At 45.2% G+C, this 26227-nt stretch overlaps 6 protein-coding genes across 6 annotated transcripts; 4 read left to right on the top strand and 2 right to left on the bottom strand.

Annotated features, from left to right (window-relative positions):
* Nucleotides 1-54: 54 nt before the first annotated feature.
* Nucleotides 55-1326, top strand: BDB00DRAFT_872108 (ornithine carbamoyltransferase; the record flags this gene model as incomplete). Its single annotated transcript, XM_053126917.1, has 3 exons — nucleotides 55-295; nucleotides 393-526; nucleotides 667-1326. The coding sequence occupies 3 exons, from the start codon at nucleotides 55-57 to the stop codon at nucleotides 1324-1326; spliced, it is 1035 nt and encodes a 344-aa protein (XP_052979904.1).
* Nucleotides 1327-1840: 514 nt separating this feature from the next.
* Nucleotides 1841-6369, bottom strand: BDB00DRAFT_360097 (uncharacterized protein). Its single transcript, XM_053117074.1, has 2 exons — nucleotides 4309-6369; nucleotides 1841-4214 (listed from the first exon to the last, which is right to left on the bottom strand). The coding sequence occupies exons 1-2, from the start codon at nucleotides 6175-6177 to the stop codon at nucleotides 1932-1934; spliced, it is 4152 nt and encodes a 1383-aa protein (XP_052979903.1). The 5' UTR covers nucleotides 6178-6369; the 3' UTR covers nucleotides 1841-1931.
* A 658-nt stretch (nucleotides 6370-7027) lies between these two features.
* Nucleotides 7028-8037, top strand: BDB00DRAFT_872106 (RlpA-like double-psi beta-barrel-protein domain-containing protein-containing protein; the record flags this gene model as incomplete). Its single annotated transcript, XM_053126916.1, has 5 exons — nucleotides 7028-7460; nucleotides 7544-7608; nucleotides 7682-7792; nucleotides 7873-7891; nucleotides 7952-8037. The coding sequence occupies 5 exons, from the start codon at nucleotides 7028-7030 to the stop codon at nucleotides 8035-8037; spliced, it is 714 nt and encodes a 237-aa protein (XP_052979902.1).
* A 154-nt stretch (nucleotides 8038-8191) lies between these two features.
* On the bottom strand, nucleotides 8192-9751 carry BDB00DRAFT_787743 (uncharacterized protein; the record flags this gene model as incomplete). Its single annotated transcript, XM_053120725.1, has 3 exons — nucleotides 8192-8802; nucleotides 8888-9387; nucleotides 9516-9751. 3 exons carry the CDS (start codon nucleotides 9749-9751, stop codon nucleotides 8192-8194), a joined length of 1347 nt encoding a protein of 448 aa, XP_052979901.1.
* Nucleotides 9752-17640: 7889 nt separating this feature from the next.
* BDB00DRAFT_787742 (glycoside hydrolase superfamily) lies at nucleotides 17641-21263 on the top strand (the record flags this gene model as incomplete). The annotated part of the gene is made up of 15 exons (XM_053120724.1): nucleotides 17641-17665; nucleotides 18092-18451; nucleotides 18533-18675; nucleotides 18748-18801; nucleotides 18896-19092; nucleotides 19175-19232; nucleotides 19310-19396; nucleotides 19471-19512; nucleotides 19592-19806; nucleotides 19880-19924; nucleotides 19997-20045; nucleotides 20114-20326; nucleotides 20398-20493; nucleotides 20561-20710; nucleotides 20814-21263. The coding sequence occupies 15 exons, from the start codon at nucleotides 17641-17643 to the stop codon at nucleotides 21261-21263; spliced, it is 2184 nt and encodes a 727-aa protein (XP_052979900.1).
* A 1980-nt stretch (nucleotides 21264-23243) lies between these two features.
* Nucleotides 23244-26113, top strand: BDB00DRAFT_883010 (glycoside hydrolase superfamily; the record flags this gene model as incomplete). Its single annotated transcript, XM_053128195.1, has 10 exons — nucleotides 23244-23622; nucleotides 23718-23800; nucleotides 23889-23942; nucleotides 24012-24208; nucleotides 24301-24487; nucleotides 24568-24835; nucleotides 24918-24944; nucleotides 25031-25263; nucleotides 25347-25557; nucleotides 25644-26113. 10 exons carry the CDS (start codon nucleotides 23244-23246, stop codon nucleotides 26111-26113), a joined length of 2109 nt encoding a protein of 702 aa, XP_052979899.1.
* Nucleotides 26114-26227: the final 114 nt, after the last annotated feature.

Here is a 26227-nt window from a genome sequence, read left to right as displayed (position 1 = left end):
GCCTTTCCCCAACCCTCTTCTTCTCTTCGCTCTAACAAACACTTTTTCAAAAGCATGTCTCAAGGCTTCTCCACACAGCGCCCCCAGCCTCCACACTTTCTGACCACGGCCGACTACACCGCCGAGCAGCTGCTCGATCTTGTTCATCGCGCCATTCAGTTCAAAGTCGAGTCCAAGTACAACCACCCGCAACCCCGGACCGAGCGACCATTGACTGGCAAGACCATGGCTTTGGTCTTCTCCAAGCGCTCTACGCGTACCCGCGTTGCCACAGAGACCGCCACTGCTTACCTTGGTAATTGACTCGTTCCTCTTTTGCAATAGCATCGTTTTTAAACATAGGAGCCTGTTGTCCATTTCATATATAACTTACACACACGCATTACCAACAGGCGGCCATGCCATGTTCTTGGGTGGTCAGGATATCCAATTGGGCGTGAACGAGTCGTTGTTGGACACCTCGCGTGTTGTGAGCTCCATGGTCGACGGTATCATGGCTCGTGTGAAGGGTCACGAAGAGATCGAGGTATGGTTTATATTTATATAAAAGGGAAAAAGTGATAGATCGTGCCGTGTCAGGTGGTTTGCTGGATGATCTCTCTCTATCTCTCGATCTCTCTCTAAAAATAAAGCTCTGTGTAATGTGTGTGTGTGTGTGATTGATAGATGCTCGCCAAAGAAAGCACAGTCCCTGTGATTAATGCATTGTCCGACAAGTACCATCCCACCCAAATTTTGGCCGACTTGATGACCATCCACGAATTCGTCCACCACCGCAACAACAACGTCACCGACCGCTACACTGCACACACCCAGCACCCCCGCGAGACCTTGAAGGGCCTCAAGGTCGCATGGGTGGGCGATGCCAACAACATTTTGCAAGAAATCCTCGTCGCTTTCCCCAAGGTCGGCATCAGCGTCGCTGCTGCTGCCCCTCCCAGCTACAAGTGTGACGACGATGTCGTTGCGATTGCCCACGCCGACGCAGAAAAGACCGGCGCCACCGTCACCTTCACAACCAAGCCCGAAGAGGCCATCAAGGATGCAGATATCATTGTCACCGACACCTGGGTCTCGATGGGCCAGGAAGAGGAAAAGGCCAAGCGTTTGAAGGAGTTTGAGGGTTACCAGGTGACGATGGATTTGGCAAAGCGTGGTGGTGCCAAGGAGAACTGGGTGTTCATGCACTGCTTGCCCCGCAAACCAGAGGAGGTCGATGATGAGGTCTTTTATTCGGACCGTTCGCTCGTCTTCCCCGAAGCAGAGAACCGAAAATGGACCATCTTGTCTGTCATTGATGCCCTGATGGTCCGAGGTGGTATCTAAGAAAAGACACCGAGTACATAGCAGAATGTCATGTTCCTCTTTTTGTATAGAAAACTGAAAATAAAAAAGTACATATATAAATAAATCCACTTCTTTTCGTTTCCCATTTACACCATAATTACCACAGCAACATGCCGTATTTTTTGACAAGGCTCAATAGCCAAGATTGTACTAGGCAGAAAGTTTATTCACTGTTGTTAGTTAAGTCATTTAACCACACCTCTGCCTTTATACTGCCCGATAAAAGTTTCTTAATACAGCGAAGGTAATGTTAGCGTGGCCGTTACAGCACATACAGTAGCTACAAGGATGATCGACAGCCAAAATAAGCAATGGTTCCATGTAACTTATATTCCTGGCCCGTTTGACATGTGCGATTGGATGGTGCCATGAAGCACAACATAGACATAGGATAATGTACATTAGAAAATCAAATCAGCAGCTTTTTAATAGTATAAAGATAATAAAAAAGAGGAAATAGGAAAGGGAGGGGGCGGGAAGGGGGATATGTATACATGAAGAGAAAGAAGATATGTTTTGGTGGTTCAAGCAAAAAGAGAAAGATGTTACAACTACTAATAATGCCATTTTTGATATTATTCTATTCACAAATCATGGAAATCCAGACCAGTGATGGTCTTCTTGACGTATCCAGCACGGATGACCCAGTCACCGAAAGGCTCGCCCTGATTCCGTTCGGCTGCATAGCGCTTGATGATAGGCTTGATCTCGGCCAGAATCTCCTCTTCACGCAGAGACTCCTTGTACAACTTGTTCAAACGTTCACCCTTGTGGCCACCACCCAGGTATACGTTGTATGCACCAGGTGCCTTGCCGACAAAGGCCAATTCAGCCAAGTAAGGACGGGCACAACCGTTGGGACAACCAGTCATACGGATAGTGATGGCATCATCCCGCAGACCAGCTTCTTCTACTGCAGACTCCAAGTGGCCAACCAAAGTGGGCAGGTAGCGTTCAGATTCGGCCATGGCCAAACCACAGGTGGGCAGAGCAACACAGGCCATGGCGTTCAGTCGCAGACCAGTGAACTGGATGTTGTCCATCTTGTACTTGGCCAAATGCTGCTTGGTCTTTTCCAGGTCGGCCTCGGGTACGTTGGCAATCACCAAATGCTGGTTGGGCGTCAAGCGGAACTCACCCTTGTGCCACTTGGCCAACTCGCGCAAGCCAGTCTTGACAGGGAAATCAGGCCAGTCCTTGACCTTGCCGTTTTCAATGAACATACCAAAGTGCCACTTGTCCTCGACACCCTTGCACCAGCCATAATGATCGGCGTTGTCACGGAACTCGAACGGTCGCTCGGCTTCGAAAGTGACACCGCTGCGCTTCTCGACCTCGGACTTGAAGAACTCCACACCGTGGTCGTCGATGGTGTATTTGAGACGGGCGTGCTTACGGTTGGTACGGCAGCCATAGTCGCGCTGAGTGGTCATGACAGCCTCGGCAACAGCCAAAGCATCCTTGGCAGCAACGTAGCCAAACATAGTAGCAGGACGAGGATATGTCTTTTTGTTACCGTGGGTTTGACCCATACCACCACCAACAGTGACGTTGTAACCAACCACAGTCTTGTCTTCGACAATGGCAATGAAACCAAGATCGTGAGCGTAAACATCGACATCGTTGTTTGGTGGCACAGCGACGACAATCTTGAACTTGCGTGGCAAGTAGGTAGGACCGTAGAGCGGCTCAAAGTCTTGTACGGCGTGACCAGCAACCATTTCATCAGCAAGCCAGATTTCGTGATAGGCAGTAGTCTTGGGAGCAAGGTGGGGCATGAGCTCCTCGTGAGCGAATTTTTGTACCTGGGCGTGAATCTCAGGGATCTCAGTAACGGTAGTGACCATGATGTTACGGTTGACATCACCACAGGCAGCCAAAGTGCTCAACAAAGAATGGTTGATGCCACGGATAGTGGAACGCAAGTTGCGCTTGAGAATACCGTGCAATTGGAAGGCCTGACGGGTGGTCATCTTGATGGCACCGTTAGCGTACTTGTCTGCGAGGTCATCCATGGCGATCCACTGCTCGGGACTGGACACACCACCAGGCATACGCACACGAATCATGAAGCTGAAAGCCTTCTCCAAGCCTTGCTTCTTGCGTTCCTCACGGATATCACGATCATCCTGGCCGTAAGAACCATGGAACTTGAGCAACTTGCCGTTGATTTCGGAAATAGCGCCCGTGGACTCGTCACGGAGATCCTCGGCAATGGTACCGCGCAAATAGTTGGATTCAATCTTCATCTGATCGTCGGTAAGCTTGGGAGGTTCGTCATCAGCGCCGATATCCTTGACACCAAGAGCCTTCCACAACTCAGGCTGCCATGCCTGGAAACCGGTCTCGTAACCGTCGGCATCCTGATCGTCACCCATGCCAAGGTCAGTCAAGCGACCAGCACCGAGCGTTTCGAGCTTGGCATCGATCTGCTTGCCAGGACGGTTGTAGAAAATGGCATCCTCCTCACGAGGCCAGTAGTGGCTGTCACCAAGACCAAAGATGGCATAGCGCAGCTCGCCCAAGTTGATATCACCCACAATCAAACCGTTCAATGCCTTCCAGAATTCACGGGCGTTCGAGGGCATCTCACCCTGGCCGGCAGTCGAGATAATGACGACGAGGTTGGTTTCACCGGCAAGGTCCTGGATATCTCCATAGTCATCCATAGCCATCAGCTTGACCTTCAAACCGCGGGACTTGGCGCGTGTAGCAACCTTCTTGGCCAAACCTTCAGCGTTGCCGTTGTCCGAACCAAACAAGACAGTGAGAGGAGGGCCGTTGGCACCGCCAGACAAACCAGAAAGCAACTTGGCATAATCCTCACGAGCCTTGGACTTCAAAGCATTGTGGCGCTTCTTGACATCCTAGAAATTTACAAATATGTAGATATGTGAGTTCCTTCTGCACGATACTTTGATATATCCAACGATTGCTCTCTAATTTATCCAAGTAACATACCGACTCAACGGAGCTCACAAGAGCATTGGAAAAATCGGGGTTCTGAGCAACCAACTGCGTCAAGTGGTTCTCGCGCTTGAGGAAAGTCTCGAGATCCTTCTTGATACGCTGCGAGTCCAAAGTGAATGACTCCTTGTCCTCCTTCTCCAAAGCAGGGTTCCATCGGTACAAGGGCCACGAGCCATTGTCGACGCTGACCTTGGTTTCCTTGAGGGTCTTGAGCGAGTCGCGCGATTCAGCCAAAGGCAAGTAGGCCAAGACAATAGAGGGACCCTTGAAGGAATCGGCTTCAAGCAAAGCGTGCAAGACACCAGTGTACGACGAGTAGATGGCAACGGAAGCAACATAGGCCTCACCATAGTTCATGGCGTACAGACCGATATCCTTCTTGCGCTGCTCACGATCCACCTCGGATGAGTAAGGGGTGGTATCGACAATGAGCATGTTGACGTTCTCGCCAGAGGTCAAAACGTGGTGCACACCAGACTGACCCAAGTCATAAGCCCACGAGTCGGATCCGACCAACCAGTTGGACTTTTCGCGCAACAAATCCTTCTGAGCCAACAAAGTCTTGTCGCCCTGAGCCTCGAGGGTCTTGACCACGGCTTCTGCAGCCACGTCCGTCTTTTCGGGCTGGTACTTGTCAGACTTGGCGAGCAACAGCCAGTGCGAAAGCGTCTTTTGTGCTTCGACGGCCAGCTTGGTATCTTTGACGGCCTTCTCGACAGCGTCGATGAAGCGGGCACGCTCTTGGATCTTGCTGATCAATTTACCGTAGCCATACTCGGGAGTGGCGGTCTCGGGCTTGGAAGCGTTGGGTGCCCACACGGACTCGCTGTTGACGGCGTTGGCAATTTCCAGACGATCCTGGAACACTTGGTCCAAAAGCTTGACATAGGGTGTCTCTATGGGAGTCTGTTGCTGGGCTGGCTTGGCCGAATCAGCAGCCTTTTCGGCAACAACGAAGCGGCGCTCCAAGGTAGGCTTCTCAAGTTGAGCGAGCACAGCATCGACGTCCTTGGCCGAGACAGTGGCAGCATATTGAGCACCGGCAATATCAACCTCACTGTCACCAGCAACTTGGTAGGCCGCGGCGACCTCCAAAAAAACTGGGTTCCACGAAGCGGTATAATCCTGGGGTTCCAAGACAGCGATGCGCTTCACGGACTTGGGAATGGCGTTGAAGAATTCGGCGGCCGAGAAAGGACGGAAGACACGGACCTTGAGCACACCGACCTTCTGGTCCTTGAGCTCTTGGACGCGCTTCTCAGCAGCATCAGCAGCAGCGCCTAATGAGACGATCACATGCTCTGCCTCGGGGTGACCGACATAGGAGAATGGAGCATAGGAGCGGCCAACGACGGACGAGAACTGCTCCAAGACTTGCTGCAATGATCCAAACACATCGACGGATTCCTCCGGTTTGGCAGATTTGTATCGGAGATAAGCTGTTTGTTGTTGAGGTGCTGCATCTTCCTGCTTATACTTTTCAAGATCCTCTTCCGTCACCAGCTTCTGCACCAGTGCTGTGTCGGGCTCAACGCGTTTTAGTTGGTTGTCGTAAAAGTGCAAGAATGCTGTGCGGGTCTTGATGGATGCGGCGTGAGCAATCGTTGCCAGATCACGCGCTTCTTGTTCCGAGGTTGAAACGAGCAAGGCAAGACCGCTCTGGCTCACGGCCATGACCTTGGCAATGGCGTCGGCAGACTGATCGGCCGCGACATGAACAGCAGCAGGTGACCGACTGCTGGCCAGTTGGAAGAGTTGTGGGATAGCAGCGATAAGCGAGTTGGACGAAAGGTGTCGAACGTCGAGTTGGAGGCCGTCGCTATTGTTGTTCTTATTGTCGTTGTTGCGGATCGATGCCATTATTTATGCCGAGTGATATAATACAAAATGAGAAAAGGGTGATATATGTGTGTGACGACGGATAAGATGCGAAGAGGGAGAAAGAGAAGGGGGGGTGTTTTTCCTTTAGTTCAAACGGCAAGAGGCTTAATGGGATAGGATGCCGCTTGCTTATGAAGTAAAAAAAAAGAAGTGGTTTGGAGAGTAAAGAAAAGAAGATGGAAGGCAAAATGACCAAAATTTAGCAGCCACTGGGATTTTTCATCTCACAAAAAAAATAAGCCCGTCTCCAGGGCGGGTGAAACGCCATCAAGAGTCCAAGCACGCAAACTTCTGCTCGTTTAATTGGTCCGCATTTCAATATCCGCATCTCAATCTGACAGCAGTGGGATAAGGCGACACTGACTAAGATCGCCAAAAGGATTCTACAGGCTCTCCAGGAGAATTACACCATTTTCTTTTCAGTCTTGAAACTGCGCTTGTTTTCTTCCGTATATCGACCTTGTTATTCTGCGCTTCAATTGATAACTGGCGCTGGTTGTGGGGAGAGGGTGGGGGGAAATCGTGTGTGCAAAGAAAGAGACCTTCAAAATGGCGCAATTTGTGTATCAGAGCATGGTTTACCCGATTCATGTGCCATGCTTGTGTATCCACAGCAGCAAAAGAAAAAAAAAACAGTCTGTGCATTTGTTGCCAATGGCAGCAAACAACAATAGCTTGTTCAGGAGAGACAAACGATAGACTTGGTTGCACGCTCCAGCCAATTGTTTGGTCAATCCTATAAATGGTGTGTAACATTCAATGTAGACGGATAAGGAGAAAACAATAAACCTGGTTCCTATTGTACCTGTCTCTTTTGCACATTACAAAAATGAGCGAGCTCGATCCTAATTTCGAGCACAATCCTCGAGCATCGCGTTTGACGAGTCGCAGCAGCTATCTCGGAGGAGGGGTAGAAGCTCCCCCGGCTGTCAATGACAGTAGTTCGAGCAGCATACCCAATTCACAAGCCTACCATAACCTTGAAAACGAAAAAGATCTGCCGCATTTACTGCCTACAACGATTTGGACTCGCTTCGTCGATCGCTACCGTTTTGGTAAACTAATACTTGTCGGTGCAGGCATGTTCGGCGTGATTGCCGTAATGCTAATCGTCCTAGGCACTTTGGACGTGTTGCGGAATCGCACCTATCGCTCAACGCTGGGAATTTCTGTTGGAGGAACAAAGTATGAGGGTGATAGCTGGGGAACGGTTTCAGCTGGGCATTTTGATATGGGTGGCAAAGGCGATGGCACTTATTACGGTAAGGAAGTTTTATATATATCCTTCCACGCATAATTGAGTCATTTTGCTGACAGGTTGCATTGTGTAAAAAAAAAAAATCAGATCCGGGAGTCGGGATTCTTGCTTGCGGGACAAGCTATACTGCTCAAGATATGGTGCTGGCGCTGGTAGGCAAATATTTGCTGCTGTCTTTTTTAATAAGGCATGTGGACACATTTTCTGAATGCTTTAGCATCATAGAACTACATTGATTATGGAGAATATGCGAATCCCAATGAAAGCCCGGTCTGCGGTGCATGCATCAAAGTAACGGGTCCTTTGGGCACGGCAGAGGCTACTATCCAGGATAAGGTAACACAGCACTTTACTTTCCATCCATGTCAGATCGCAATAGTCTAACGTGTAGCGTTTATATCATTGTTACAAATTAGTGCCCTGGCTGTGGACAAGGTAAACGAAAGAAAGAAAAAGAAAGTAAAGGTCCGAGACTAACATGAATTTATGATGAAGGGTCTTTGGATCTCTCTCCTGCAGTGTTTGATCAAGTTGGCGATTTCAACGAAGGAAGGATCCCAGTATCATGGGAGCCGTGTTAATTTATCGCTCATCCAATTTATAGCATCCTCAGTTATATACCATTTCAGCCATCACCTCCCCCTTTATAATTTCTAATATAATAGTAATCATAGTATTAAACACAAATGAGCGTCAACAAATTCTATATTTCCATCATCAAACTATACAACCGCTTTAGGGGCAACCATTGTATTCGACAACAGCATATTTACCACTGCAACGCCATTCCAGCGGCGTAACAGTCTTTTCTAACTCTTCCTTCAATCCTTCTGGCAAACCAGCAATTGTGTCAGCCTTGTTAGTACGGAGAGAAACAATGTTGGTGAATTCAGTGCCCATTTCTTTGCCAATAGCTGTCTTGAAGGGTGTAGTAACGGGCCAGTCACAGTCGAACAAGAGCTTTCTAAAGTTCAAGTCACCCTTGAAAATCACAAGGTCGGATTGACGCAAATCATTGAACAACTCGGGCGCTTCCGATTTGAGATACCAGTAGGGCAAGCCAGAGCACCAAAACTTGTGTTCACGGACAATAAGTTTGCCATCATCGACATAGGACTTCCATCGCTTGACCATGGTCTCCAGTGCGATAAAATCGTCTTCGGATCTGTTTTCGTGGTCGGGGAAGAACGTGCGGTCGAGACAGCAGTCGAAGAGGATAGGGACATCTTTTGGCATCACATCACTGACAAACCAGGGGATCGCCTTGCAGTTAAGCACGACCTTGGACGCCTTTCCAGACTGTAGGAGCCAATCAGCGAGAATTAGATCGACGTATACCTCAAAGCCTAGATATAAAACAATGAATCCGGGGTGTTAGGTGTTATGTCGACATAATACACCGAATTTTACTAAAAAAAACCAGCACCTTACCAGAGTTATCGAGGATAAAATCAACACGACTACCCTGTAGTGACTTGATCTTCTCCCACAGCTTTTCAATGTCATCCACCAAGATTCGTTTCTTTTGCTCTGCCAACTTGTCCTTTTCAATTGCCTGCAATCTCTTGATATCTTCTTCGGTCATGTTGGTCAGTAAACTCAAGTCGGTGGCATTGCCCCACAGACAGACTTGAATTAGCTCGTCATAGACGATTTCGAGCTGTTCTACGGTCATGGGCTGAATAAGGGTGGGCATCTTGTGAGCCAAGTCAAAAACTGAACCATGCGATCCTTTAAATGTAGCCAATTTCTGCACATTGAAGGGATCGTATTGTTTCCAGCACGTCGAGTTGCTAAAGTTCTCGTGAAGTCGACGGTACATGTAGCATTCGTTGAAAAGCCAAGTTCCGCCAAACCATGTAGCTCCAGCGAAATAGCTAGCCAGGTGTCTATTCCAGTCGTCTGTATCGTCTTCTTTGTCGTTTATAAGTCTATGCATAGGAGAATTACATATCCCGCAAAAAAAAAAAAACGCCCAATCCTCAGTCAATCATAACCACCTATCGCTCTCTACAGAGTACATGCTCATAATCCTTCGAAACTCTTATCAAGTAAATACCGAAGAGGTCTGTCAGCAGCAATTTCGTTCTTCAAGTCAGCAATCGCGTCCAGAATGGTTTTGCCTTCTTGGCGCGCCTTGTCATCGGTCGTTTGTTGAACTTCCTTTTCGAGATCTGCAATGGCGTTGTCAAGAATGATGGGCCATCTTCGGACAGTGCTGTCCCATGCAAAGCTGCCTTTGTCAGCTCCTCTGTATGCGGAAAAAGGTGGGTTGTTGGGAGTGACAGTTGCCATTGTGTAGGGTCAATGAGAAATCAAGGAGAGTGAAAGCCGTCGGGAAACGCTGGGAGTTCTAGCAGGTTTTTCCGCGCTTATAAGTAAACGCATATAGGTGATTTTTCATTGGCAAGGAGAATGGTGTTTCCGCGCTTTAAAAGTAAAAATTATCGCTTTTCATTGGCAAAAACAAAATGAATAAGAGGCGATGGTTTCAGATTGCGTTCGTATCCGGTGGTATCAGATCTTCTGTTGATCACTATTGCCACGAAAATAATTTAGATATGATGCTATGTTGCCATAGATTACATTAGATAGCAGGAGTAGCTGTTTGTTGTTCATTTAAATTGAGTACAATTCGCTTGGTATTTTAGATGTCTAGTGAGGTGCGAAAACTAAGAACTCAACAATGCAAAGAGCATTATTCATAACTCTGGGTGTGCCAAAAATGATGTAAGATTATCAGATCCAATCATATGTATATTTTTTGTTAGATGTAATATATCACCCTTCTCCCTGCACTCGTGCGATCATCAAGTAGCACCCCTCCAGGTAATTCATGTCTCAGGCCGAATGAGGTTTATGGTTTAGGTTGTTATGTTTCGTTATTTAAACAAGTACTTACTACAACAACCTATCATTAGATACAAATACTCAAAGTGCTACTTCCTGAATCTTACGACGCATCATCATCAGCATTGATAAAATAGTTTACTCACAAGAGATCATGAACACGCTCCTCGTGCCGGCTCAACAAGGAAAGTTTGTAGCGTATGATACGGATCTCACCACCCCCCAATGCTCTAGTACTGTATTTCGAAAATAGAAGAAAATGATTATGAGATTCTTGCACGTATCGTTTTTTTACAGATATGATACACATCAGCATCAAAAACAACATACGTGACTGAATGCATTGGCGTATAAAAGCCATAAGTATAGGTATTATATAATAAACCAAACATACAAAGCACACCTAGTGAATTATACCCCGCCACACAGCACACCGAGCAAAGCATCGCTTTAATAGAAACGAGACGCATGAATTACGTGTGGCTGGAAGAAGTACATGTATCCATAAAGAAAAACACAGCAAAGCACCATCTAATAAGAGATGGTTACAGTACAACAACTTGCAGAAAAATCATATTTAACACGACGAAAACATTTTTAACTCACGTAAAAACGCCTATGGTACATGTATAGTCTAAAAACAAGTACGAAAGTGCATACAAAATGTACAAACGCATACTACAAACATTGTCGCAACACCTTCACGGGATATTCCATCATACAGTTTTACTGCTAATTTTCTTTTTACGTAACTGATTTTTTAAAGAGTTCCACTGTTGCAGGACCTTGGGGTCTACTGTATTCTCAAAACAAACCTTTTAACATCTTCTAATTTACTGTATGCTTTAACTGTATGTAGTTGAAAAGGTGTGGTAACATGGAAAAATTTGGTTCGGATTGCTGGATAAAACGATAAATGTTGCGATGGAAGGAATGCTACGCCATTTGTCGTTCTCGTAGAATTACGTAGAAGTTCTTCATGCATTGTCGTCTTGGATCGGAAAATCATGCTCGCAACGCCGGGTCGTAGCCACCATTTCATCCAATTCGTAGTGCGCGGGAAATCGTGTTCTATATCAGCAGTAAGTATGTCGAATATTCGTACATGACTCTGGTATATACCAAGAATACATCTCAAAGTTCCACCTGAATAACTTCACCCAATTTCTACTGATCAATGAAAGTAGCAACCCTTTAAATACGTCTCGCCTCTTTTGACACCAGGAAAATGATGTTGAGAGCGACCAAAAAACCAGCTCTCTGGGCTTGCGAAAAGTCCATCATTATTCCACATATCAATGTTTCACCAGCACCATTCTTCTTTATATCCAGCACTTTGAACAGTGTATTTAAAGCACGAGACGAAACCTTTCATACTCAAACCCCTTGGGACATATCTTTGCAGTTTTTCGTGGAAAATGACAGAATTGCACAGGTAGCAACCGTCACTAAAGCAAGAGTAGATGTGACATCCGTAATAATCGGCTGGAGGGTTCCGTCAATACGCTGTTGAGTGAAAAGGAGAAGTATAACGTACCGGAATGGATATCCAGCGGTGACCGTACAAAACCGCGAAAATCGATATTAAGCTGTCGAACTGGAGTAGCTACCGTTTCAATGTTGGGTGCGCCCTTTGCGTTGAAGCCGTTGGCAGTAAGTATGCTACGACGGTGATACGCCACTTTACCAGTGTGCTGTAAATCGACGTCGATCTCGCGCACAGGTTGTGGTGGGTTCATTGATATATGAGAGCTGCTACCGACAACAAGGGCCATAGGTTATTCCATAAGGCAATGTCAAACCCTTTCGGTAAGTTTGGCGACTGATTGCTTGTTATATGAGCTGCTTCATATTGCCTATGTGAATGCGTGTCATAGTACCGGACAGTACCCATTCAACAATTGAACTTAAAAGTTCACCTGGAAGTCGCAGGCAATGTGTTGCCTTTCTCCTTCGCAATCAACACACTTCTGCTTTTCCTGGAGCGACTTGGTGCTGGCACGTCTGACCTGAACGTTCTTTTTCTGGCAACAGTCCTTTACGCATTGTATAGCACCGAGGCAGATTTTGGCAATGCTGAATCTACCGTCAACTTTCTTCTGATTCTGCTGGTAAAGTTGCCAGCTAATGTCGGTGGGCCGTTCATACGTTCCGTCTGCTTTGGGAAGTAGGGCAATCGTGTGCTTTTCGTCGCCGTCGATCCATCTCGTAAATTCGGTCTTCAGATTGGAGGACTTGTTAGAACTTAATCGGTGTGAGGTTGGTACTTTAATCAGGTTGTTCGAGTTGAGTGCATAGAGTAGCTCATAAAGAGACTGGTTTTCCTGCCCTGCTTTTACTGTATCATAACCACCGAAAATGGAAAGCACCCCAATGCCCGACGATGAAATGGGCGCTGGATTGTTTATGTTTTGCAACTTGTCGTCCTTCCAATACGAGTTGGTAACGGTGTATTACGGTGCCTGCTTAGTACCATCGCTACACTGCTTGGGTGTATAGCAGCTACCTTGCCTTTTTCAATCAAGTACAGTACAAGGAAACCAGGGCGAGCGTTTGGTATGTACCTGAAAACCGGACTCGGGGTTCCCATATAAGAAGAAGCGGAGATGGTGCACAAGGTGAAACGCGGATCGACACTAAAAACTACAGCGGCATGACAGCAGCGGCCGTGTGTGTTTCCATAGTGTCAATCCAACGATACTTCTTTTACTTTTGCTTTGGCACAGCAAAGAACAAAGGAGAAGCAGAAGGGCTCTACAAAGCCAATCACGTGATGGGGCGACTGCGCTTGAAAACCAGTCTTGACCTGCTGATCCACTAGCGTGTGACTTTTTTTGGTTTTTTGAAAAAGTATAAATACAGGTCCATTTTTCAGAGCAAGGATTTCTTTATGCAGTAGCACCAACAGATGTTTGGGGGCATCGGTGTATACTTTTCCCTACGGGGCCCCATAGGAAAATGACAAAAAGCACATTGGTGTACACCACCAAAAGACAAAATCAATAACACAAAAAGTGTTGTTGACGTCTAAACTATCTGATCGTGTGTGTTTCCTTGACCAACAAGGTGCACCACTACAAAAATAAATAAGAAAATGATAAAAATAAATAAACACAAAAAGTGTCGTTGAAGTCTGATTGATTGTGTATAGTGGTTTGAAAGAAATTCGAAGGCTGCAGTAATGGCAGGATCTTCAAGGCTGCCGTCTAATTAACAAAGTTGTAGCGCTTGTCGTTGGACTTTGTCTTCCTGAATGTCAGCTCCACTACATTTATAAAAAAGGAGTGTTCCGTGAAGCACAGACAGTCTCGCACTGGAATTTACGCTCGCTTGTCATTAGCAGCCAAGTAGTACAATGATGCTACAGCTGTTTTGAAAGGCATTTCAATCGAGTTGCACGATTGCAAAAACGAACAATGGCTGTTCTTTTTTAAACGCGTAGTACGCGAGATTTATATTTGCAATCTCAGATCTTAAGTAAACGCTGCTTCTGCAATTAACGAGATTGTTACATTTTGCGAAGTTATCTATATCTACGGTTTCCTGACTTTGCACATGGTCTTTGCAGTTTTTCAGTCTTACAAGTGCTCATCATTACAAAGTAAGTGACTTCGAGTAGAAGCTTTGCCAGATAAATCTATGAAGTCCTCCCGTGTACTATATCAATACACGCTCTCTTGCTCAAGAGCTTCCCGATGAAGTTGGACAACGATTTTGGTATCATGTTTAATAAAAGCCCTTCAGCAAGGTCTTAAAAGACTTGCTTGGTGCATAGAGTACCTGTAGCCTCCCCGTAATTTAATCGCATGTTAACTTAAACTTGTGCTTTTCTGTTGGATACTATATATATAATGATGTGGCAACTATGTAGGCATTCCAAACATGCAGACCATTAAGCACAAGTATTTATCACAGTGTTAATTTAATCGAACTTTATGGTTCAGATTATGCATCATTTAAGCAGTGGTATATCGTAGTAAAAGGTAATAGCTGGTTATCATATTCTATATGCTTATGTAATGCTGATATTGCCGGCCATCCATCATGAGCCAATTTCCTGTTGACTGCAGTGTCAAATTCAAGACCATGTGTACATGCACGTCATACAGCTTGTCATAGCTTGATTCAAATCCTGCTTTTATCCGGCAGTAGTACCAAAAGATACAACGCATCAATGATATTCAGCCGAAAAATTACCCTTGTTGGCTTTGCGATCGCAATCCAAGAGAAAGGGCGCACTACTGCAGAGTATTAGCCAAAGAGTACAGTAAAGTACATAAGGTACAAAATATGTCGTCATAATCAATTTCGACTGTTTCAACCAGCGAGCAGTTGTTAGATTTGCAGGAAGAGTCGACAGACCAAGCATTCTTGATCGTCGTGTGCCGAGAGAGAAGCTAATAAGAGCAACAAACCGATCATACAGCTGGGAATCAAATAAATTCAGAATATCCGTTGGTTGCAAGTTGACAGGAGGGTATCCACTGCCGACAATCCTGATATTAACCAGGCAACGACATGCGTAGGCAATACGCCACGATTGATTTGGTCGTCGTAAGGGGGGAGATGTACGCATAAACTGCCGGGGTAATACACTCCAAAGCGGTCATCCTGTGTATATGAATATGTAGACTTTTACCGTATATCATCCAACATCATAGGCCCCATTCTATACTTGTTAAACAGATTCCCAAAAGCACCGTCTCTAGACACTAGCGCCCAAATTGTCACCCTGAGAGCTACACGCAATCCACAAACGTCACTCGTTACTCTTGCAGATCTTACCTCCGGTATGATAGCTCAAGCCTCCGACAGTATCTATCCTTATCTCGCAAAAACTTATAATTCTAATCTGGGGCTTCTAGCATATAACTGTTTCGAATACATGATAGGGAACTTGATTGAACTGAGTCTCACCGGCATTCAGTACGATTGACACTTATTTTCACGTCCCTGGACCTGTTTGATAAGGGCAAAGCATAACATATTGTGACGGAGCTCTCTTCGACTTGAGTAGACAAAGTTCAACAATACTCGAAATATACAAAGGAACTTGATTCGAGTTAGAACGGTAACGCTGCTCAGCTCGCTGTATTGGCAGCTGCTATAGACACTTTCGGCTTTGTATAACACTCCCGCAAGAAATACAGCCCATCGTATTGTTTCTTGAACTGCCTCCCGAGTTCGACCATTGATACAGTATATCCCAAAGACAAATGAGTATCCACCTAGCATGCTTAGATTCGGGGTTTACAAGAGGTTCATAAACTGAGCCACCCAGATGCGCAATATTAGCAAGCTAGCACCAAAAGAAGCTCTGCAGATGTCTGCCTGACCTTCTTCCTTTCAATGTTCCGAGCCCATAATTTAAAGCTTCCTCTCTCCGAAATGCAGATGCTTTATCACTCACAAAACATACTATCCAAGCCAGTAGGCACCATACTCTGCGTTAGATGCTGCGTTAGAAGCTTCCGGATCTTTTGCAAGTTCTTGTACAGATACTTGCACAGATGTGATCAATTTTTCTCATCCACGCTTCCTACCAATATATACACACAATGCGAAACGAGTTAGGGGATGCTTTGCCATGCCCTAACTCATTAACACTTCGCCTATATGCTCAAAGCGCTACTGTGTAGCTTGTTCATCAGCCACCTCCAAACGCTCCTTCTGCTCTATACACATTTTCTGTAAGCGAACAAGGATCGATTCCATTAAAACACACATAAAAAAAAGAGCAGGGTCTATTCTTGAGAACAGCCGCACAGATGCTTTTAAAGGTAGGGACGTATATTTAACGCCCTACTAGAAAGGTACATAGTGTGCATTTTCGAGTGGGAGTTCAAGCTTGTTGCCATCGCAACGGATGCCATGGGGACCGTGGTTGCTTGCTCACGTAACTTCTGACACAACAAAAACGCGGATTATATTAAGATGCACAACAGACTGTGCTATAAAAAGAATGTTGCCACGCACTCGCCTACGCGTTAAGTGTCATGCTAGATAAATTTCTATGCATTAGATATATGTGACCCAAAACTGATAGGTTTCTTGTTGGAAAAAGAAAAGGGAACCGTTTTGTTTATTTTGTGATGGAAGATTCTACTAGGGCGGATTGATGCATGCTCAATGTGCCTCTAGCAGAGTCGCAGCGTTATAGCCTCACAACATTGTGGTGACCGGATCGGTGGTAGGATTATCACTGTGCAGGTCAGTGCAAAGTAGGTGCTCGATAATAGCAAGTCTGTACTCAAGCATATCCCCACGGGCAAGCTGTTCGTGCCTTGTGTCTGCGCGTAAAAAGCCATACCACATTCGCTACATACGAAGATTTCCGGGGAGTCAACGGGTGCTTGAGTGATTGTACTTGAAGACGAAGAAGGGTATAAATGTATGGCTTGCTGTACCTGATAATTTCTTAAAGATCTCACTACAAGTCTTATTAGTATCTATGAAAGCTATCACAGTAGCAGCCTCATACGAGCGCAATGGATAAAGCAGAAAAAGATGTTTCCACGAATGTGTCCAAGGATGATTTTCACTCATTTCATTAGTCCCTCGTTGATTTCTTAGTGCATATAAGTTCCAAATTTTGTGTTAAAACAGTGAGGATTGAAACTACAGTAGCAAGATTAACTTATACTAGGAATTCTGCTATTCGTTTTTCTTTATAACTCTGTAACAAATTTGACAATAGCGAGGGTTGAAAGTTGACGGGTGTGAAATTTAAAAGGGTCAACTACTGTATATGTACATACATTGGTGTCCATCCAACCGCTTCCAGTTACTTACTTTAGAGCGTTGTTCTTTGTCAACAAGGGCATTATATTACAAGTTAAAAACTGTAACCAACAACGCACATGATTACTCAATATGATCTGTTCTACGTGAAAAGAAACTCGTTTCTCGAATCTCTTTACTACTGAATTTGAAAAACTCCCGATTATACCCAGAAAATATAGCTGTGTTCACAATTTGTTAGCTAGTGCTGATCACATATAAACACCGAGAATAGTTGATGATTTATCGAGATCTCGGTTAATCCATTTTGGGTGGTTTGTTTGAATTTGTCAGCCTTCCTTTTGCGCATGTCAAGGGAAGCGACGGGATATTGATAATTTTCCGAACTGTCCCTTACCCTGAACTGTTTTGTAGAATATTGTCAATTACCCGCTAGTGAGTGGGAGCATGAATGCGGCCACTTGTAGTATACCAAGAAATCGTGGTTTTCGAAAAAGAAGCTTGGTCATGTCTTCGTGCGGTGGGAGGCTGGGTCAGTTTTCCTATTGCAATCGTGATGAAATAAATTTATGGCCGAGCAAAATATATGCAAAATGGAGTGCGGGATAAAAACCTTACGTAAGTAATGGTCAGGGCCAACAATAGTTGGGTTGTGGGAAAACCGCGGGTCAACAAATATAGGTAAATCCGGGGTTTGTTACACAAGTCCAATGAACAAAAATCTTGGTATGGAAAAACTCACATACACAAGGTACACAAGCTGGGCTTTGAAAAATAAAATATGCGACGTGATCGACTCTCAAACTTAACATCATGATCGGAGTGATTTGGGAAAGTGTTGTATAGGCTTTTTACTCATAATCCTATCGATCAGCTACTCCCTAGCACGTAGGCGCAGCTGTGAAAAAGAGAATAGTAGTCTAACCAGATTCACGATGGACTCTTTGAAATAAACATAACAATATAAATATTCGTTTTATCCCCGGTAAAAGCAAAATACATCTGCGCGACGGAACACCTCAAGTAGTAATATGCGTATAATAGCCTCGATTCTGATAACGGCAGGAACTCTTTTGAGTACCTCTTTGGCTGCACCTACGCCGCAGTTGTTGACCTGGGATGAAGCTTACATCAAGGCAGAGGCGCTTGTTAGCCAAATGTCACTCGAGCAAATGGTTAATATCACAACAGGCACGAAATGGCGAAGAACACCGTGTATCGGAAATACCTATAGCGTCAGTGAACCTGATTTCCCGGCCTTGTGTCTTCAAGATGGTCCTCTGGGTATTCGCCATGCTGACAATGTCACTGCAGGTGTCGCAGGTGTAACTGCTGCCTCTTCTTGGGACAAGCAGGCTATTCGCGAGCGTGGCAGGTACATGGGTCGCGAATTCCGTGGCAAAGGTTAGCATCGTAGTTATAAATTACGGTTTCGACACTGCTGTCGGTTTTTACAAGTCGTATTAACTGGCGTCGTTGCAATAGGTATCCATGTGCAATTGGGTCCTTCCGTTGATATTGTGCGTGCTCCTGATGCCGGACGCAACTGGGAAGGATTCGGTGAGGATCCATATCTCCAGGGCGTTGCCGGTGCAGAAACAGTATTGGGTATCCAAGAAGAAGGAGTGGTAAGCTATTACAGTCGATATCATTATCATTACAATTTATGTCAGGCACTAATCTTCCCTTCTATCTTTTAGGTTGCTACGGCCAAGCACTATGTCTTTAATAACCAAGAAACAAACCGCAAGGCTGTAAGTTGGTCTAATGCTATAGTGGCCATATAAAGCAACGAGTAAAATAGTGCAGTAAACTGAAGCATCCCTTTTTTCTTCTGCCTTGTATTAGTCTACCTCGAACGTTGACGAGCGTACGTTCCATGAAATTTACCTCTGGCCCTATGCTCGCATGGTTGAAGCTGGCGTCGGTTCAGTAATGTGCAGCTACAACATGATTGATGATATATGGGGTTGTGAAAACGACTATACCATGAACACCGTTTTGAAGGGTGAATTAGGCTTCAGAGGCTACATTATGTCGGATTGGTAAGAAAAAGTACAAAAATTGGCTACCTCATATACTTGTTTGGAATGAGAAAAATATTTATTGAGTTATTATTATCATTAGGGGTGCTACTCACTCTACTGTGCTGTCTGTTAATTCCGGTCTGGATATGACCATGCCTGTAAGTTGGAAATAGATATTTATGATGAAAATTGATTGTCGAAATGAAGATAATTAACCGTATCACTATTTTACTAGGGTGACATTATTATGGGTGACGACTATACTTACTTTGGCTCAAATTTGACGGATGCCGTCGATAGAGGCGAAGTTACTGCGGAACGTGTATGTAACCGAACCTGCGCTTTCTTTCCATAGAGAAAAAGGCTAATTACGATATTGTTCCATGTTCTATATAGGTGGCAGACATGACAACTCGTATTGTGGCTACTTACTACAAGGTATGTTACAGTGGTTTCTACGCGACGTGCGCACCAACTGGTTCCATGGCTATGCCATTAATCTTCTATTTTACATTAGATGGGTCAAGACAAGGATTTCCCCGAAACAGCAGTCAACTTTGTGAACCGTACAATGGCCCTCGAAGTTTTTGTTCAAGCCGACCACCACAAGCATGTGCGCTCAATGGGTGCTGCAGGCACAGTACTTCTTAAGAACGATGGCGTATTGCCCTTGTCGATTGACTCTATCGATACGTTGGCACTCATCGGTAGTGATGCCAGTGATGATCCAAAGTAAGCTCACACGTGACCTGCTTATCCTGTCAAAATTGTACAAGAGAAATTAACAAACCATCGCTTCATGTAGTGGTCCCAACTCTTGCGTGAGCCGTGGCTGCAGCAATGGCACTCTGTAAGCTTATTATTTAAGCAATTGTGTGTGGTTTTTCTTTTACTAAAAGTGCATGTACTTTTATTTCTCAAGGGCTATGGGCTGGGGATCAGGAACGGCCGACTTCCCCTATTTGATTACAGTAAGAACCTTATTGTTACTAAAACTATTCAACAATCCATTTGATACTAATAAACTAAAAATTTGTAGCCCCACCAAGGAATCGAGGCCCACGTCGGTGATGATGTGGAGCTAACATACACATTCTGGGATTGGGATGTGGAAGAAGCTGCCGAAATTGCGCGACAAGCAGATATTGCTCTGGTTTTCTCCAATGCCGACTCTGGTGAAGAGCATATCATTGTCGATGGCAATGTTGGTGACCGTAACAACCTTTCCTTGTGGCACAATGGTGACGCTCTGGTAAGATCGTCGTAGAATGCTCCGTAGAAGGCAGTAGCAAAAGCTCATTATCACGTTTACTGTATGAATAGATTGAAGCAGCAGCAGAAGCAAACGAAAATGTTGTAGTTATCATCCATGCTGTTAGCCCAGTCCTCATGCCATGGATCGATAACCCGCATGTTCGGGTAAGTTTTGTATTTGGGGTTAAGTAACAGTGGAGTATGGTATTCATATATTTCAATCAAATTTAAGGCTGTTGTCTGGTCTGGAATACCTGGTCAAGAATCCGGCAACTCGCTTGTCGATATTCTATTTGGTGCAGTCAATCCATCTGGTCGTCTCCCATACACTATTGCGCGCAATGAAGAAGACTACGGTGTTCTTGTTGTCAATGAGACTGTGGTATGCTATATTCTATAAACTGCCATTGGCAGTCGCTCTCACCGGGCGTGCGGTACAGTACGATGATCAGAAATTCCTAATTTGTCATCATATTGCTTAATAGATTGAATATACGGAAAAACTCGAATTAGGCTACAAACACTTTGATGCCCATGACATCGAGCCGCTGTTTGAATTCGGGTTCGGATTGTCGTACACTACATTCGAATACAGCGAGGTGGAGGTTGACACTGAGGGCGAGGGCGACGACATCAAGGTCACCGCTACCGTGGAAGTGACTAACTCAGGAGATGTCGATGGTGCCGAGATCCCACAAGCGTATATCTCATTCCCCGAGTCTGCTGGAGAACCACCCAAACACTTGCGTGGGTTTGAAAAGGTCTACCTCAAGGCTGGCAAGAAGAGCAAGGTTACATTTGAGTTCGGTAAAACTGAGCTTAGTATCTGGGATTCGGATTCGCACGAATGGGTCATTCCCTCGGGTGAATTCACAGTTCACGTTGGTGCAAGCAGCCGCGACATTCGCGACTCTGTGTCCTTTACTGTAGAGTAAAATTGCTCTTTAGCCTGATCTATTTTATCTCTCGTTGATTTACTATATGCAATAAATCATATATTTTATTTCATCTATACAATCATTCCTTCATGGATTTGCCCCAACGTACTTCTGGTTTACGTGACTTGAATTGGGATAAAGATTATTAATCAGAGCGCGGAACTGGGTAGTAGAGGAAGTGTGGGAGTTGTACAGCGCATAAACAAAACGACGGCTTTAACTGTAGGGATCACAGCGCAACCCTACTGTTGTAGAAAGGATAGCATCCTTCTGTGAAAAATAAAATATATAGTGCCACTTTTCTCTAAAAAAGGAATGAGGTTGCTTTGGTAATTCCTTTGATATGTAGTAATAAAGTATACAGCTCAAAGCAGTGAAAACAAAGAAACAAATATACTAAAGTTAAATCAAAAGTTCATTACACAGTTTGCGTGCAAGGAAGCACCTGGGTCTCGCTATTGCGGAGAGATGCTTCCATGTGTGTAACCATGCAACAACTTGCCGTTACGCAATAAAAACGAAATTTTCCGAGAAGCAACTTGTCGACTTGATGATCACATGGTTCAAAGTAATTTTCTCGCCCCTTCCGTGTTTGAACGAGGGACCAAAAGACAACATGGAATGGGTCCATTTAAGTTGAAGATGTGAGAGAAAGACGAAATAGTGAATGGAAGAGAGACAAAAAAAATATGGTACGACATGCAAAAAAGTGATCCGGATAGAAGTTCAAGAAGTATGATCTAGGCGATCGCATGAATGGAGCTGGAAGAGCGCGGAATTAGATGAAGTAAAAAAGGCCGGTCCACTTTGTGCTCAAGAAGAGAACGGGCTCGAACCAGGCAGCACATAATGTCCAGATTGGTGGAAGTTGTCGCCCGTGTGTGTTGTGCTTGTGCGTGTGTATGTGTGTGCATGCGAAATTGCTACTATTTCGAAAACCTGTCTCTTTTGGTTGCGGATAGTACGACTGCCACCACAACAGCAAGGTCATGTTTAGAAGAGCCAATTTTCCTTGTCATCGTAATAGAAGCAGGGTCACAAATTCAGCTATTACAGTACAATATAGTACGTAAGCACGGGAGTCGTAACGGATATGCAGGAACGAATATATGTAGTAGGTTAGGTCGTTTTTGTGCAAGCAAAACGGGGGATTATTCAAAGTGGAATGTGGAGCGATGTGGAGTATATCCACTAAAGGCAGTTCCCAGTACTCAGGACGCTGTAACATTTGCTAAATGCGACACTATTGTAAGCAAGGGGAAGTGTACTCCGCCCTCTTGAGAAAAACAGAGGCGATACAAGCAGTCTGCATAAAGTGCATCGCGTGATGGGACAAATTATTCGCTGGGATAGGACGGGTAACTTCTGTGTTTGTAACGCTTGTTGCCTAGTACTCACCCTGAATAATCACGTAAGCGCGTCTCTTTCGTACTTTTCCTATTGAAACACAAATGAGATCCAATCACAGAGCAGCCAAGTCAAGGCGCGCATGGGTAAACTGGAAGAAGGCGGTAAAATCTGACGTGATAGCTCGCCAGGGACAGGCGGGGTCGTAAGAGACGCGCGGATGGGAAAGACCCTGAGTCGTACCGTCCACTCGCTTTAGCTGTCGCTGTCGTGGTATGGCAATGTTAAAGCGAGCAGGCGTGCCAGGCATGACCCTTTTGTGTGGGGTGACGGCATTATTATGTGGCGGGAAAAAGGAAGAATCGCTTTTCAATTCGCACGCACAACAGCAGGTGGGGAATGGGGAGGGGTGCCGAAAAGTTTACATGGGCGAGAAAATAGGCCTAAGCATATACGGGCAAAAATACTTCTTTTTACGGGCAATGTGCGTAACCAAGCGAGAAAAATGTATATATAAAGAATTAAAGAAACCTCTGTTGACAGCACCGCTTCATTTCCTTTGCAAACGGCAAACGACAAATGCATCTTCTCTCTCTCTCCGCATCTGCCGCTCTCCTGGTGAGCGTGGCAATGGCCGCACCTTCACGAAACCTCCTTAGCTGGGAAGAAGCACACGTAAAGGCCGAGAAACTTGTTTCCCAAATGTCCATTGACCAAAAAGCTGGATTGGCGACTGGTCAAGGTTGGGAGACGACTCTGTGCGTCGGTCAAACTTATGGATCAACGAACCCCGACTTCCCCTCGTTGTGTCTCCAAGACGGTCCGGCCGGTATTCGATGGGCTGACAATGTCACCGCTAGTGTCTCGGGTATTAACGTTGCCGCATCGTGGGACAAAGACCTGATTTACAAGCGTGGTGAATACATGGGTGACGAATTTTATCTGAAGGGTATCCACATGGCGTTGGGTCCTTCCTTTGATATTATGCGCTCGCCCCGCGGTGGTAGAGGTAACTTTTCTTTTGTTTTCTTTTTTGCCGTATGATTTGAAAGATCAGAACACGTTATTGATTGAATACAAAAAACCTTTAAAAAATCAATACAGGCTGGGAAGCTTTCGGTGAAGATCCATATCTTCAAGGTGTTGCTGCTTCACTCACAATTTCAGGTATCCAAGAACAGGGTGTGGTAAGTACCAATTGTACACTTCGACGAGTAAAAACAAAAGTATCACTACTCAGAACAAGCACTAAGTACAATGCCCCTTGCTGTGTAGATCGCTGTTCCCAAGCATTACATTCTCAACAACCAAGAAACCAACCGTAAGAACGTAAGTTATCTAATGTTCTGTTATGACTACTGGAGGCATAATTTGCTAATTGGTAAAATTATAATCTAGTCGTCATCGGACATCGACAAGCGCACTTTACACGAAGTCTACGTCTGGCCTTATGCTCGTGCAATCGAAGCTGGTCTTGGTGGTGTTATGTGCAGCTACAATCAGATTAATGGCACATGGACTTGCGAGCACGAGTACGTTTTGACCACCGTGCTTAAGGAGGAGCTCAACTTCCAAGGTCTGATTATGTCTGATTGGTACGTAGCTGATGACATTATAGGCGCGGGTTACCTGTATGAGCTAAAGTTCTGGTCTTCTAACCGTGCTGTAACAATTTTTTTAACAATAGGGGAGCTCAAATGTCCAACGAACCTTCTGCAAATGCTGGTTTGGATATGACCATGCCTGGTGATATTGTCATGGGTGATGGCTATTCCTGGTGGGGCTCAAATCTGACAAAGGCTGTCGAGGAAGGAAGAGTTCCAGAAGAACGTGTTACCGACATGGCACAGCGTATTGCTGCCGCTTACTACAAGGTAATTATCGATCCACATATCTCGCTGTTTCTCTTTATCTGCATTACACTAATGCCTACGTATATAATTGCTTACAATAGATGAGACAAGATGAAGGCTTCCCTGATATTGGTGTCAACGGTTGGGATCGTGAATCGGCTCCAGTTAGAATCCACCCCGACATGGACAAGCACATACAGGTCACCCGTGATATTGGTGCTGCCTCTGTTGTTCTCTTGCAGAACAACGATAACACCCTTCCCTTGTCGAGCGATGTCAAGAAGATTGCCCTTATTGGTAGTGATGCTGGACCGATCCCTCAAGGCCTTAATGGTTGCGAGGATCAAAGCTGTGGTGCAGGCCATCTCGGTATGATTTATAATTACTGATTATTCGAAGTACAGTTGCTTCTTCGGGCAGAGTCTAACATTGTGCACATCATTTTTTATAGCTATGGGCTGGGGCTCTGGAACTGTTGGTTAGTGAAAAGTCGATAGCCAGTGATGAATCTAATAATCAAAGTAACTGTCGTAATCATTAATTTCTTGATTTTTTGGATTATAGATTTCCCATACCTCATCACCCCCGCTGACGGTATTACTGCTCGTGCTGGTGATGGTGTTGAAGTTGTAACTCACTTTGACGATTGGGACCTTGAAAAGGCCAAGGAAATTGCAGCTGATGCTGATGTCGTCTTCGTCTTTGGTATGGCGGACTCTGGTGAAGAGTACATTAGTGTTGATGGAAATGTCGGAGACCGCAAGAACATGTCTCTCTGGCACAATGGTGATAACCTTGTAAGTTTTCTCACGAGTAGTAAAGAACTATTCCTTGTCTGTGAAAGAGCACTCATTGATTCTTTATTATTACGTGTTATCAGATTGAAGCTGTTGCTGAAGCCAGCGATAATGTCGTTGTCGTTATTAACGCTGTCGGTTCTGTCCTCATGCCTTGGATTGACAATGAGAGCATCAAGTCTGTTGTGTGGCCCGGTCTCGCCGGTCAGGAATCTGGTAACGCTCTTGCTGACGTTCTTTTCGGTGATGTCAACCCATCTGGTCGTCTTCCCTACACCATTGCCGTTAATGAAGGTAGTGATCGAGTACCATTCTACAAGAAAAAGGTTGAACATTATAGGCTCTCCGTGTTATACTAACTGAAATCTTCTTATTTACAGAGGACTACGGTGCCACAATTGATCCTAACTTCAATGTTGTCTACCACGAAAAGCTTGAGGTCGGCTACAAGCACTTTGACGCCCACGATATTGAGCCCCTCTTTGCTTTCGGTCATGGTCTTTCTTACAGCAGCTTCGAATATGGCAAGCTCAAGGTCAAGGCTAAAAAGGACAAGGCTTCTGCTACCGTTGAAGTCACAAATGTCGGTGATGTTGACGGTGCTGAAGTTGCTCAGGCTTACCTCGGCTTCCCTGAATCTGCTGGTGCTCCCCCCAAGAACCTGCGCGGTTTTGAAAAGGTCTACTTGAAGGCGGGCAAGAAGTCTAAGGTTACTTTCGAGTTCGAAACAATCGACCTTAGCTACTGGAACGAAGAATCGGAAACCTGGGTTGTCCCTGAGGGAGAATTCACACTTTATGTTGGCGCTAGCAGCCGTGATATCCGCGAGACTGCCACCTTCACTTTGTAAGTGAATGGCGAGACCAAACTTCTTATTTCGAATTAGATCTGGGCAAAGTATTTTTACGAAAAACAGAACTGTTCTCAGTGTAAACGAGCTAGTCTCTTTACTCCCCATTCCTTA

Source organism: Zychaea mexicana, assembly GCF_025766255.1.
Source record: "Zychaea mexicana strain RSA 1403 chromosome Unknown BDB00scaffold_34, whole genome shotgun sequence".
Taxonomy (NCBI): Eukaryota; Fungi; Mucoromycota; class Mucoromycetes; order Mucorales; family Lichtheimiaceae; genus Zychaea; species Zychaea mexicana.
This window is presented reverse-complemented; position numbering and strand designations above follow the sequence as displayed.